At 35.0% G+C, this 14,302-nt stretch overlaps 1 protein-coding gene across 1 annotated transcript in view; it reads right to left on the reverse strand.

The window, feature by feature from the left end:
* LOC132543692 (bone morphogenetic protein receptor type-2-like) overlaps positions 1 to 14,302 on the reverse strand; it is a 79,928-nt gene that overhangs the window by 10,554 nt on the left and 55,072 nt on the right. Inside the window, exons 3-7 of the mRNA XM_060207210.1 lie at positions 7,085 to 7,255; positions 6,230 to 6,277; positions 2,740 to 2,967; positions 2,235 to 2,405; positions 1,269 to 1,829 (exon numbers count right to left, since the gene is read on the reverse strand). Coding sequence (XP_060063193.1) covers positions 1,269 to 1,829; positions 2,235 to 2,405; positions 2,740 to 2,967; positions 6,230 to 6,277; positions 7,085 to 7,255 — 1,179 coding nt within the window. The remainder of the gene's footprint in view (positions 1 to 1,268; positions 1,830 to 2,234; positions 2,406 to 2,739; positions 2,968 to 6,229; positions 6,278 to 7,084; positions 7,256 to 14,302) is intronic.

Raw genomic sequence — 14,302 nt, forward strand, 5'->3', positions numbered from 1 at the left:
ACATGTTCTAAGCTGTGATAAATCTACATAAATACAGGCCTATAAAAATCACACATGCTTCTCGCTATTTTGTATTCGCTTATCAATTAGAAATATAATGAATGTCAGTTGGATGGATTTCGAAGAAGTTCAGGAAGTGTGTGACTATAACAATCAGGGCTAACATTAACAACAAAACATTCCATTGACAGGGATACTTTGATACTTTCTCGTACATGGACCTGAAGATATTCTGAAAGATGAATTCACAGCTTTATGCATAAACGTGTATGTATGGCATACTCTCTCAGACATTTCTACACCAGAGACATCAATTTTCCTGTGTTCTAAATGCCAATCACCAAAGTATGAACATCAATTCTCCTGTCTTTTAATATGCTCTAAATATCAAGAGTAAATCCACAGACGCCAATTTTGTGTCTGGTACAATTTTCTATGGTAAGAAAGTCAATGTCTTTGGACATGAAGCCTCTAGATGTTAAGAGTTGAAGTGACGAGACACTAGTAGGTTGACTGTGAAAAGGATCGATGATCCATGTTGTTTATCTTCTAAACAACAATGTTGTAATTTACTGAAGAGAAAAGGAATAGCCAGTCAGCATTGTACATGGAGGAGGGATTATAGCAGGGGTTGTAATGTCGGGAGCTGGGAGTCAGTGAGGGAAGTTGAAGGTTTCAGGATTTATGGAGATCAGACTGCCAGGATTTCAATCATCAATTCCCCATTTTCACACAGACAACATGAATTTGAAGCAAAATTATCTCCCCTTGTATATGAAAGTGTCTCAATTTTGTTTTTTCAAATAATTTGATCAGGAATTCAGATGACATTATGGATGTATTATAAACCTGCTCAGGTTTTAATGTTTCGTAGAAAAAAACATGGTACATAAAACTTAATATAAACATGTCAGCCCAATACAGACACACACATATCCATATGTAGATGGACAAATACAACACAGTTACATCTAAAATGTTTTTAAAGGACATTATTAATCAGTGATGATGATGATAAATGATGGTGTTGATTTCTCCAGTCATGCCCAGAATTGTAATGGGGAATGAATATAACGAATCAACAAGTGTTAATAATGTGTCCACATTGACTCAATCCAACATCAGTTATCTCACCTTTCATACTGATGTGATGTGCTTACATGTAGGGGTTTGTTGACCCTGACTGGTATGTACTGTGGATTGGTACTCACAGCATGCAGTATACTATACATGCAAACAGTCATAAATGTAGATAAAATCACACTTACCTCCCTTTCTAATGTCCGAGTGCAGATGAGTCAGTCCTTTGGCAATTGTGAGGCACATTTTACAGAAAGTAGCCCAATCTACTGTATTGGTTTTTAGATATCCTTGGAGTGCACCAAGTGGAATATAGGACAGTATCAACATATACTGCGTCGTTCCGTCAACCACCTGTTCATCACCTCCATAAAATTTTAATAAATTCTCATGTTCAAAAAATGGTAAAGTGTAAATGGATTTCTCACTTAAGTATATCTGTTTGTGATTTGAAGAATATATTTTCACACCAACAGGGGTTTCCCCCATAAAACCACTCCACACGTCTCCATAGCGACCATGACAAATTTGGTTGCAGAGTTTCAAGGTTGAGAGATCAAGGCCTGAGGGTTGTGGAGCTTCCACCTCCGTCAACAAATCAGAAGGAGGCTTGCGTGTGCCAGGAAACAGTTTGTAGAGCAAGAATAGTCCGATAGTGATGAGCGCAACGGAACACACAGAAACCATTGATATGATAATCGTCTTCTGTCTGTACAGCTGATATGTTTCCGAGTCAAGCAAATGAGCAGCTACAACAAGGATTAAAGGCAGAGTAATTTCATAATGAAATAGAACTATTGGGCCTTTTCGTCATAGTAAAAAGTTGGGATCAGACCAGAATGAAATGAACCAGTCACTTTTGTCAATAATCAATTTACTTGGGTATTTTTGGAATTGATCTTTTTAATTTTCTGATAGAGCTAATTTTGTGTCATGAACTTCACAAGATAATCAAAGAAATTCAAAGAAAACTGACATGATCAATCATGTTCATATATAATTTAGTACAAAATGAGAATGTTAATGAAATGTTTAGGAAAAATAAAAATCTCAAAATCAAATCCAATAATTATCGGTGTTGGGCTGAACTAGATGAGAAATTCAAATCAAACTTAAAGAGAGATTGGAGGTCAATTATCTTCAAAACATCTTACATGGTAACATGGGGTCTGGTGTTGTGTGTAAATTCGGATCATAAATGTCTGTAAAATTTGTGTTACACATGTCTCCACGACAACAGCAGAATTTGTAATCTTTTTTATCCAAGATTTTGATAGGTTGATTTGAGAAACACTCTTCCATTTCACAAGATGTTCGCCAACAACCTTGAATAAAAAACAGACATCATTATGAAAATGGGACAAAAACCCTGTAGTGTGAAGTTGTTGAAAAGCTGGCTAACTTAACTCTGCAAGCTTGACCAAAGCAATACTTTGTAGACATAATAGTTTTTCATTAACTAGTTATTCAATAATTCAAATACATTTGTTACATTTTGTTTCCATGGTCTTTCATTTGCTTATTTACGTTGATTCTTCACAAAAAATTGTATTTATGGATAAGGTGATATTTTATAAAGGACATTAAAATATTGAATGGTTTATTTCCCAATAAGAACATGATATTTACCTGTATTGCGGTGATAAGTACCACTCTTACCTTGTCTGTTGATAATGGCCTCCGTCTCGTTTGTAGCTCCAAACCAAAGTGTATAGCAGGAATCCTTCTTGGAGCAGCGTACTGTCTTTCCATCCTGCAAGACCAGTTCATCTGTAAAGGTGTTTGAGGGGAAGTCATTGATTGTCAACGAGCTATTCTTTGATGCCGCCGTCCGTTGGTTAGTGTCGACATCATAATAAGCACAATAGGTGTACTCCTCCGTGTCCACTGCACAGTAAGAAAGATCATGTGACGTCATGTATATCATCATTCTAATCCAAGTATTTTTACAGACATTCCTATTGACTTCCATAAACATTCTACCATCTTGTGACGATCCTTTCCCATTAATACAGTGACTTGATATGAGCTGCATAGTTATCTCCCCTTTACCTCTAAATTCCTCATAAGAAGGGGGGATAATTCTCAAGATCAAAGTATTGAATTTCAGTAAATCCAAACACTCGTCATCTTGAAGATCAGTTTGTCACAACAAATTTATTCGGTTTTTGAGTATCCAACTTTCTGTAACTTTTGACAAACTGTGACAGCTATCCATAACATTGAGCTTGACCATACCAAAAGTATAAACAGCAAAGACAAACAGAAAATTACCTAAAGAAATAATACAACTATATAGGGTGTGATAGATAAAGCAGAGTTAACAGGGAGAAACTTCTTTTAACCATGTTATATAAGAAATTTACAAAAAGACATAGATATACCTATGAGGTTCAAGATAATTATGTAACATCTTTCTGTCCCCGAACTTGTTCTCTTTCCAGAAAGTCCTAATAAAAGTCTGAGTGTGTTTTGTTATTAATTAATCATCACATCTGATCAGAAACTTGACCTGGAAAGCTTCCTTGTACACTGAAAGTCCTGGCTCATTCATGTCATGAATAAGTAAACTGTACTTTGGACTAAAATACATTAACTACACTTACAAAGAGGATGTGTCACATTTAACATCATATACCAGATTTCCTCTAATACATTATAAACCTGTCTAAAACAGGTTTATCATTGTTTCTGAAAATCCTCAAACCAGACATTTTCCCATACAAATTAGGGAACGGTTGCACTCCAGTATTAAAGAATTCTCTTTTGTAACATATAGGGAACATGCAGAATCATTAAAATTTGTCTAAAACTCAGTTCTTTCTGTACTAAATTATTCATCATAGGGGTTGATATATATCAAACACTATTTGTTTTTTGTTTGTACAGGTTACATAATAATCTATCTAAATGAAAATATTAAATTTACAAGTACACCTATCTTTACCTGACTTTTTACCTACTGACTTTAATGACCTTGACCTTTGACAGGTTGACATTGAAAACATATTTGTATGCAAAATACCATGAATTTTACAAGGCTGAAAGGATTAAAAGAATTGCAATTTAGTTTATGTGCTTAAACTTTATCACATTTCAGCTGCAACTTTTATCATATTTATTTAAAAGAATATGACAAACAAGCATGGGGTGGGGTGGGGTGGGGGGGTTTACATGATGAAGTTAAAATAAACAGTAAACATACAACAAAGCCAACATGAATATCCCCACTTATCCCTATATTTGTCTAACTTATCACACATGTCATGGTTGGTAAGCATATTGAGTTTATAAGGAAGTCAGGCAGAATTTTAAGGAATTACATGTCTGGAAAAGATTGTGTTCTATGGTTAGCAAGAGAAAATCAAAACACAATTCAACTCTTGCCAAAATGGACTTGCTTACGACCCTTTTCTATTATCACATTAGCTTAAGATCTTAGTACAACATTCGACTCAGCTTCCTTTTTGTGAGTGTAACTGTAGGTCCAGCAATCATTATACTTATTTTGTTAATACATTGTCATGAGCACCATCAAATGTAGGTCACTGTGACATACATTTACAACTTATCTGACTCCTTGGCCTGGTAAGATTTTTGTGTTAAGTCATATTTCCATCAATATCCTTATTTATTTCTGCTGTTGTAAAAAGCTGAATGCTAGAAACAGAAAATTCAACTGAATATTTTCTCGTTTCGTAAATTGACAAATACAAAGCAACAATAGTGTGCTAATTCATTCCAGAATCAGATGAAACAGGAAGAAAGAAACTCATCTTGACTTATCACCTGAAAAGTGTTTTTTAGTGATCCTTAGAAGCTCACAATATATATGGTGTGTAGAATGTTCGTATTGGTTTTTTGGAGCTTAATAAAAGTCTGCAAACAGTTGATATGGTTTGTTAGAAGTCAATATCGTAAAAATTTCTAATCTAACATCAAGAAAATACAAAAACACATCAACTCCATGAAAGTGATATTCACCAGGTGTAAGGATCAATGGGGTTTCAGTGATAGGAAATTCAAGATTAGATGGTTTTAAAAGACTAGCCAAAACAAATGGGTTTAGACAGAAATATTAATTTTCTGAAATGATATAACAAGTAACTGAATCACAAACTAGCAAATGACCTTTCTGAAATGTCTGGCTTGTCAGCCACATCAATAACCAATAACACTCAAAAGTGTGTCTGTGGCCTTTATGTCACCAACTGGAACAAAAAATCTTCCTTTCCTCAACAATTCTAAAAGATGCATAAAGTGCCGGCTCCAAGTTCCTTTGGGTATTGACTTTTACAGTAGTAAAATACAAAGAAATAGTGAGAGAACATTCTACAAGCTTCTTCATATATTATATCAGAAAAAATATACTGTACTCAAATCCTATTAGTCTGTTCATGGCACCCCATCTAATATTACTACATTGTATTCATTTCAAGTGTTCAACACCAGTGCTTTTTTATCTGGTCCTCATTTAGTGTATGGTTCCTTAAACCTCACTTGGCTCTTCTATTTTAAGATAATTTTGCAGACTTTGCATTTCTCGGACACAAATCAAACATTTCATTGCAAAGCCTGAACACATGAAATGTCACATTTCTAAATTCTGTCTGTATCATGTATCTGTTCTACATTTGCTACAAACTAGAACCTAATTTCAAACAATTCCTTTGATCTGAAATAAAACAGAATCTATCAGGTTAGCTTGGTTTATTACACTATAAATTTATATTCTCTTTTGACATTGTAGTTTTTTCCATTTTTAATTTCTTTCTATCAATGAAAAAAATATCCCCAAAGTGTGATTTTTTCTAAACAGACTTGTAGTAATATTTACCCCACCATTTTGATAAAGGGCCTTTCCATTCACAGAGTGCCTTTTGATCCCCCCACCACACCCTCTCCCTTTACATTCTGGGAATGAAATCATGTCACTTAAAATTTCAGCAGGTCATTGTCCATGGAACCTTTCTAAGATGTCAGGAACAAAGATAGTTCAGAAAAAGCCACTATCTCTAGTCTATAGATAATGAGATGTTCGTCTATCTGTGGCAATTTTTTAACACTTGTTTTAAGGATACAACCTCTCTATTTTGGAGTAGGAGGTTGTGTTAGATAAATACATCAAGGTCATAAGGTCACAGTTTACCTGGTGAGGCTGTTTTTTCCTTTATGGATGGTTTCTGAGCTTGATCACCTGAGAAAGAAAGAGAGTTACACAAATTCTTTACTTTACCTGTGTTGCGCTTTCAGTAGAACAGAATTACACATTACAGAACATTAACAGTTAAACAATAATGTGTTCATCCCACTCTTCAAAGCAAAAAGTTGCTACCCAAAAACATAAGGAAAAAGAATCTACTCAATAGCAACAAAAGATCCACAGTGTTTTTTCTGCTTTATTATTTTTGCTAAGAATTTGTATAATATTCCAGATAACTTTTTTCCATTTGGGAAATTTACATACCAGACCATATCTTTGGTAATCGGAGTAATCTCCCTTCATTTTGTGTCTAAGTCTTCCTCATTCTATAGATTTGAGGATGACTTTCCTCCACCAATTTAGCACCATTCAAAGTAATGGGTGTGGAGGAATTCAACGAGTATTGGTTTGTTGGATAATGGCCTTCATTATTGGTTGTGGTTAAAATTCTTCAATGCCAAATTATGATAACTATTTTACAAGGTAATTTCCCAACTGAATTACAAAGTACAACTAAGGGCCTGGCCCCAGTTTCACAAATCTTCCTTAAAATTGCCAATAGGATGGTAGTTAAGATTTCCTTCAGTTAAGAAAGATTTGTTGTGAATCTGGGGCCTGAACTACAATCCTGTGAGAAAGCCTATTGTCATTATTAATTTACAATCAATTACAGTAGTAATTATTTATCTTTACTTTAACTGGGTAGGTCATCAAGTTCCCACACCAAATAATAAAATCTGTTTCCCCTGATTACACTTAACGCTGGCTTTGACAGAATAACTATAGAAATAGTATACTTACTTAACATTTGATTTTCACGCTTTCCAATTTCAAACTGTGCTTCACTGAAATAGTTGTTGCAGGTATGTCCATGACAACAGCAGATCTTGAAGTCGGTGATTGTATCTAGCTTACTGGCACAGTACCGGTTGTGGAGACAGGACTGGGACATTTTCTGACCACTCATGCAGCCTGAAACATAAACCAAACATTGATTACTGTTTCATAGTTAGGACATATGTATTGTTATTACCTGCAAATCTTTTCTGAATGTTGGTAAGTTTTCAAGATAAATTTAATGTGAGTTTTGAAGACCATCAGCAAGTACATTCTAACTCTTTGTGAACCATCAGTCTATTGGGCCCACCACCCCTCCCTTCCCTGGGGGCCAAGACCTAATGTTCATACAAGATTGATTCCCCTTTACCAAAGTATAATTTTTAAGAACTTCCTTTATTTCCCCTATTGGGCCCCATCACTCAGGCCCCTTGGGACCTAGTTCCAATATTCATACAAACTTAGTTCCCTCACCCAAAGTATGCTTCTTACCAAATCTAGTTAAAATCTGTTCAGTCCTTAACAACTATTAGCAATTTTTAATGAAAGGTTGATGAATGTCGCATGGACAATGTATGTCACGCCATGACATAAGCCCACCAGTCCTTCAGACCAGGTGAACTAAAAACTAGCTTTTCCACATTGGAGTTTGAACTTTAATAAAGAGATATATCACAGAGAAAAAACAAACGACATAAACTGTAGGGACATGGATGCCAAATGACTGTCATTGATATGTACGTACATTTCATTTAGAATAGGATACTGTGGTATATTTATACAAGATTTTTAATGATTTTCTTTCTATCGATACATCTACCAACTAGTACCACTCACAGGACGTTGGTTCTACCTATACATCTACCAACTAGTACCACTCACAGGACGTTGGTTCTACCTATACATCTACCGACTAGTACCACTCACAGGACGTTGGTTCTACCTATACATCTACCGACTAGTACCACTCACAGGATGTTGGTTCTACCTATACATCTACCGACTAGTACCACTCACAGGATGTTGGTTCTACCTATACATCTACCGACTAGTACCACTCACAGGACGTTGGTTCTACCGATACATCTACCGACTAGTACCACTCACAGGACATTGGTTCTACCGATACATCTACCAACTAGTACCACTCACGGGACATTGGTTCTACCGATACATCTACCAACTAGTACCACTCACGGGACGTTGGTTCTACCGATACATCTACCAACTAGTACCACTCACGGGACATTGGTTCTACCGATACATCTACCAACTAGTACCACTCACGGGACGTTGGTTCTACTGATACATCTACCAACTAGTACCACTCACGGGACGTTGGTTCTACTGATACATCTACCAACTAGTACCACTCACAGGACCTTGGATTCCTCCACCTCTTTTTATTTTCCCTAGATTTTTATATGTTTGCTTGCTGGGTCTATTGCCCCTTGAACAGCCAGAATGATAAAGAGGCTACATTGTAGTGGTTACCTCACTGAACAACATACAGGAGGTCCATCACACACCATCAAGAGTAATAAGGGTAAAGTGCCTTGACCAAGGACACATTTATCACATCAATAAAGACCAGTCTAGAAACATTTACTATACAGGCAGCATGCATCCATGCACCTTCTATCTTTACCTGAGGCCAGCCATGGTGCTCCTTGTTGTAAATATCAATATCAAAGTGTGCAATGTCTCAATAGTTTACAAATTATTCTCATATAATTAAAATATTTCAAAAACATTTTCCCCCAATTTTTCCACATCTAGGGATCAGGTGAAGTTAGAAATACTGGATATATATATATATCTTGATACACTGCCATATTTGTTTTCTTCTATGATCAGCAGCTCTTTGTGGAGATCTTCTTGATTGACAAGGTGAGGTAATTCAAGTTTAATGATTAGATGAGACGGATATTAAGGAGAGTATTCAATATGTCAAAAACAAAAACCTATAAAAATAGTCACAACCCTTAAAAACCCTGCTGGATGTTGCATAAAATGAGGAAGAGGGAGAGGAGAGCATCATTCAATCACAAAAATATCAAACGTTAAGAGAAATGACCTCCAGAGAGAAATGACCTCCAGAGAGAAATACCTACAGGATATAGGTTGCAGACAAGCCCAGAATTTTAGCCATTAATGTCTCGGAATTATCATGATGAATCTTGACCCTCTTTACCCAGGGCAGAAATCTGATGTTTTTGGTTGCCATGGTTATGAGTATTTACCAGACTTGGTTGACAAGCTAAATGACATTTTGGAGAGGTTGAATCTCTTTGGGGACACTTTCAGGCATAATACATCTATAAATATTATACCAAGATCATAAATTCTCTCTGCTATTACCCAGACTTTTGATGACACAGCTGAACACTGTATCTATCTAACAGGAAATTAAAGATCGACGACCTCTTCACAAACATAAATAAAGCTAGGACTATTGATATAGATATGGCGTATAATGCTAGATTTTAGACATCACCGTGAAGGTTCCAACTTGAATATGTCTTTATAACAAACTCAAGCTTGCAACTTGTTTAGTAGGGCTGATGTAGGATAACCATCTGAAAGTAATGGGTTTTTTTTTGTTTTCATTTTATATTCTTGAAACTTGGTTGATATTTGTACCATATTAGGAATATGTTTATAAGCTGTAGCAAATGACTGGTAGTTGGCTTATAAAGGTATGTGTAGGGATATATAATTCACCGATTACCTTGTTTATGGTAAGTAGAACTGACTCCATGCAGTTTATACTGTTGTCAATGAGATAAACCCTTAAAACCATAATGACAATGCAACATTTCTGTAAATTCTGGTTTGTTTTTGTTCCATATTTCAGAAACAATGAAAAGAATGGAGAAGTGTGGAGGCACACACATGGAAAAAATATGTTATACATCATATGAACAACACAATGAGAGGTACCTTGAGAGCATCATAAACATGTTGTACCAAAATATCACAGCTGTTGATCATCAACACTATAACATTTTTTAAATACAACCATAATTTCTAAAGAATGATTCATCTTAGTGTCCAAATATTGACTTTCTATAAACACTGCATTTATGAACAAAATTTAAAGCCAATTTAAGAACTGTTGATAGAAAAATCTTAACAATTCTAACAAGAGGGCCATGGACCTTAACAGCGACCTGAGGTCTTCAGGTCTTTGGACAGTTTTAGAACCTGTCCATCAATCACAGCATTTGGGCAGACAGAATAGAGCTCATACATGCATTCTTACACAGTTTTTATTGTTTCTTAATTTGAAGGCTTATTTTTCAATTAAATGGAATTGATAATACTCTCTATAGCTGTAGGTTAGCATATTTGACCCTCCATGACCATGAATGAAGGTCAAGGTCATTCATTTAAACATGCATGATAGCCCTTCATCCCAGCATGTTACTTGCCAAATATCATGACCCTGGGCCTTTAGTTTATTGTGAAGAAGTTGTTGAAATAATTTGACATATTTGATACCTCTGATCTCGAAAGTGGGTCAATATCAACAATATCACAGCCCTTCATGCCTGCATACAACAGGCCAATACCAGCACTCTGGGCCTTTAGGTTATTGAGAAGTTATTTAAAGATTTCAACACATTTGGCCCCTGTAACCTTGAAAGTGGGTCAAGGTCATTCTTTTTAACAACCTTGGTAGCCCTTTATAAACCTCTCATACTACAGGCCTAATATCAGCCTCTGGGTCTTTTGCATATTAAGAAGTTGAAAAATGCCAATTGTTTACAACACACGAGGGACAATGTCAAACAGAAGGCGATCACGATAGGTCGCTTCAGACTTCATCTCATAAAAAAAATCATAAAAACTTTTCTATATCACATCAAGATAATAAAATCAATGAGCTCAACAGGGGGGCTAATCCTCCTGAGGAGCTGTGTAGTTGCATCTTGATGAATAATAGGGTTTATCTGTTATCTAGGTTAAATATAATATCATTAAGTAAAATCTTGTATACATATATTATTTAACATGTTAACCACATCATTTTAATAGAAATGATTAACGAGCAATAGAGACATGGATTTCAAACCATCAGGAAAGACTTACTTTCTTATGAGAGAAATCATTACCCTTTACGAATTCAGGAATCTAAGTTTAATGATAGATAGCCATCTTTCTTGTTCAAGTGGAGATAATATGATTTCTAGGGTGATTTGTCCTTCATGGGAGTTAACTCTGTAGACAACATAGTTATAGCTAAATGGCTCAACTTAAATCTTTTGTGAAATTCAGATTGAATCAGACAGTATAATATATCATTTACAAGGAATAAGATCATTTATCCTATTGATCAACATCATTTTGAATAAAAATGAGATTTTTCATTCAAATTGAAATTGTCATACAACAGTCATCAAACTAAATGCACAGAATCTTTTCTTCTGAACAAACAATGATTTTTTTCTTCATGCTTTTTATAAAATTCAAAGTAATAAATTCTACACATCATAGCAAATTCAAAAGTTACCACCTATAAATGTCACACCCCACAGAAACATGTGATAAAAATTTCCAGCCAGATTGTACAAAGGCCAAGTAAACAGTACAACATGTGTGGTAGACTTAAGCCATATGTAATTCCTATTTTCATAGGACATTCCTGCCATCTTCATCGTGACAGAAGTAGGTAGAAATGGCAGATTTTAAAATTCTTTTGGCATTTAGTACAAGGAACCGTCAGATCTGTTAAAACATCAGATATACATATTGTGTCTCAGTCTGAAAATATACATGTCTTTTGGTATTTTTATTCAAAATTAACACATTCATTACAGCATAATATTTGAAATTTGCTTTTATTATGCTTTAAAAAGGCACAGAAAAAGGAGTTTAAAACTTGCCAAAACTGACCAATATTCAACACTAATAAAAACAAATCAAACCCACATATTAAAAACATTCTAATGTAAAAATCAAGTGAAAAGATGTTTATATAAACTTGGACTCATGTGATTATTTGTATTACTTTAAATCTGTTCAGGGGTTCAGGAGATGTCTTGTACACAAGCTTTTTATTTTCAAAGTGGTCAAGGGTGACCTTTGACCTTGACCAATGACCACTGAAATCTAGCCAGGTATAGATATTGGAATTGTGGTGATACCTTGTGAATTAAAACTAGATTTGTCCCTCGGCCGAGGTCATGATACACATCTGGTACACAAGGTTATCACAGATAATTGCCTGATGCGTGCATGCATGGATGCACAAAGTGATAACTATGAACACATGCACCCTCCTCTTACCTAAGGTGGGGTGGAGGTCAGGTTAATAAAGTTAGAATCTTTGCAACCACAAGGAAGGAATTTCTAATGCAAATGATACTGGCAATCTTTCATAAACTGGGATAAAAGGAAATGTGTTGATTACTATGGCTAGAAGGTGTGCATATCATGTCAACAGAAGCCTAAAAAGTGCAAAGGTACCATGTCTTACAGGCAAATAGTAGTATGTAATTTGGCTACATTCTCAGCTGTCATGTCATCCATTGACACGCCGTGGTCTTTCTTCTCTCACACTTATTGAACTGTTTTCTTCAATAACATTTTATCATTGAAATAGCAAACAAGTTACTGATAACACAGAGAATCTCTAAACATATGTAAAGTTATATATTAATTTTCAACTGTTGAAAATAACAAAATATTCAATTCTTTTCAACTCCTGTCTGGAAATGAAATCATCTCCCACCAGAATGGATCCGTTTAGTTTTTCCCCTTTATTTCTGTCATTCTGTCGGAAGAATGTTGACAGCTGACATCTCAACTAGATGGGGATGGACAAAGACAGTATTGTGCCAGAGAACATGAACACGGACCTCAGGAGGCATAAGTATGAGGGAGGGGACATCCTCGTATAAACATCACTACACTGAAAGGCCTGTCTCTCTCCAAACCCCTGATGTATTTTGCAGGAGAGGTTTTGAAATGTGTCTAACTGATAAGACCGCCTGTGATAATGTAATTTTGGTAGATCTGAAATTAATTGCTGTAATGTGATGTACTTGTGCTGGTTTCCGTTAGACAGATGTATACAAAACTATCCATGTTGAATGCAGCTTTTATCTTCTGTTTGAAACTTTTTTTTATTAGCCTATGAAAATGTTTTATTTTTCTCACTGGTTGTGTAAACTTGTATTATAGCTGTGGTTTTATCTGTTCCTACATATTACTGGAGACTTAACAGATCTCCAGGTGAAGTTGTTCCACTTGTGTACATTCATACAATAGAAAACAAACAGACAGAAATGACAATACAATCAGTGCAAACTCAAACAAAAACAATTCTTATATTGAAAATAAACATTTTCACATTTTTGAAAGCATATAACATTTAAAGATGAATAAATTTTGTGATTATAAAATATTTCTTGTGAGACAAAACAAATTCTTTTTTTGTCATTTATTTACTCCTGCTTCAGTAAATCCTTATTTTATCAAATCTTCCCTGCTCAGTGATTTACAATGTATAGAAAAAAATCCCGATAAAGAAAATCTGTAATAATTCTATTTTTGATTAAAAGTTGTCTCCCTTCATTAAAGTAAGGAGGATTTCTTGTGTTTACGTATTGTTAGATCTCTGATACAAACCAGATGGATCAACAGTAAGAAAGATGAAATAGATTTTATATCTTACTACAATCTGAATTAAAGAGCAAACACAACAAGTCTGGGATACATGTTTCTTCTTATTTATTGGTATATCAACCGGTTTCTCCCGAATTTTGGGCTGCCTCAGGACAAACAAATAGGACAGATTTAGATATAACATACTAAAATTTTGAGCACCTACTAATTGTTGATAGTGACATTATATAATAATGTCATGTGATTTGGACAATTATATCATGTGACTATCAATTATTCCTATAGAGGTTATTTTTATCCTTACTCAAATGTATATCTCTTATCAGCTGTGTATGTATAGCTAATTCCAGTTATAGGTAATACTATTACAGTATCTCATTATCTACTTTGTATATTTATATATATAGTCAAGAAACATAATCAAAAGTAAAAACATGGAGAAAACACTGAGAGAACATTAACTCAATGCCTTGCTTCTTTGTGATGTTGGATCAGATTTGTCGTCAAGGTGTGGATGAATGCAGGGTGATGGTATATAACTCAGACATG

This window comes from Ylistrum balloti, unplaced genomic scaffold (genome assembly GCF_031769215.1).
Source record: "Ylistrum balloti isolate Yb309-2 unplaced genomic scaffold, AGI_CSIRO_Ybal_v1 Utg369762, whole genome shotgun sequence".
In the NCBI taxonomy this organism is placed as follows: Eukaryota; Metazoa; Mollusca; class Bivalvia; order Pectinida; family Pectinidae; genus Ylistrum; species Ylistrum balloti.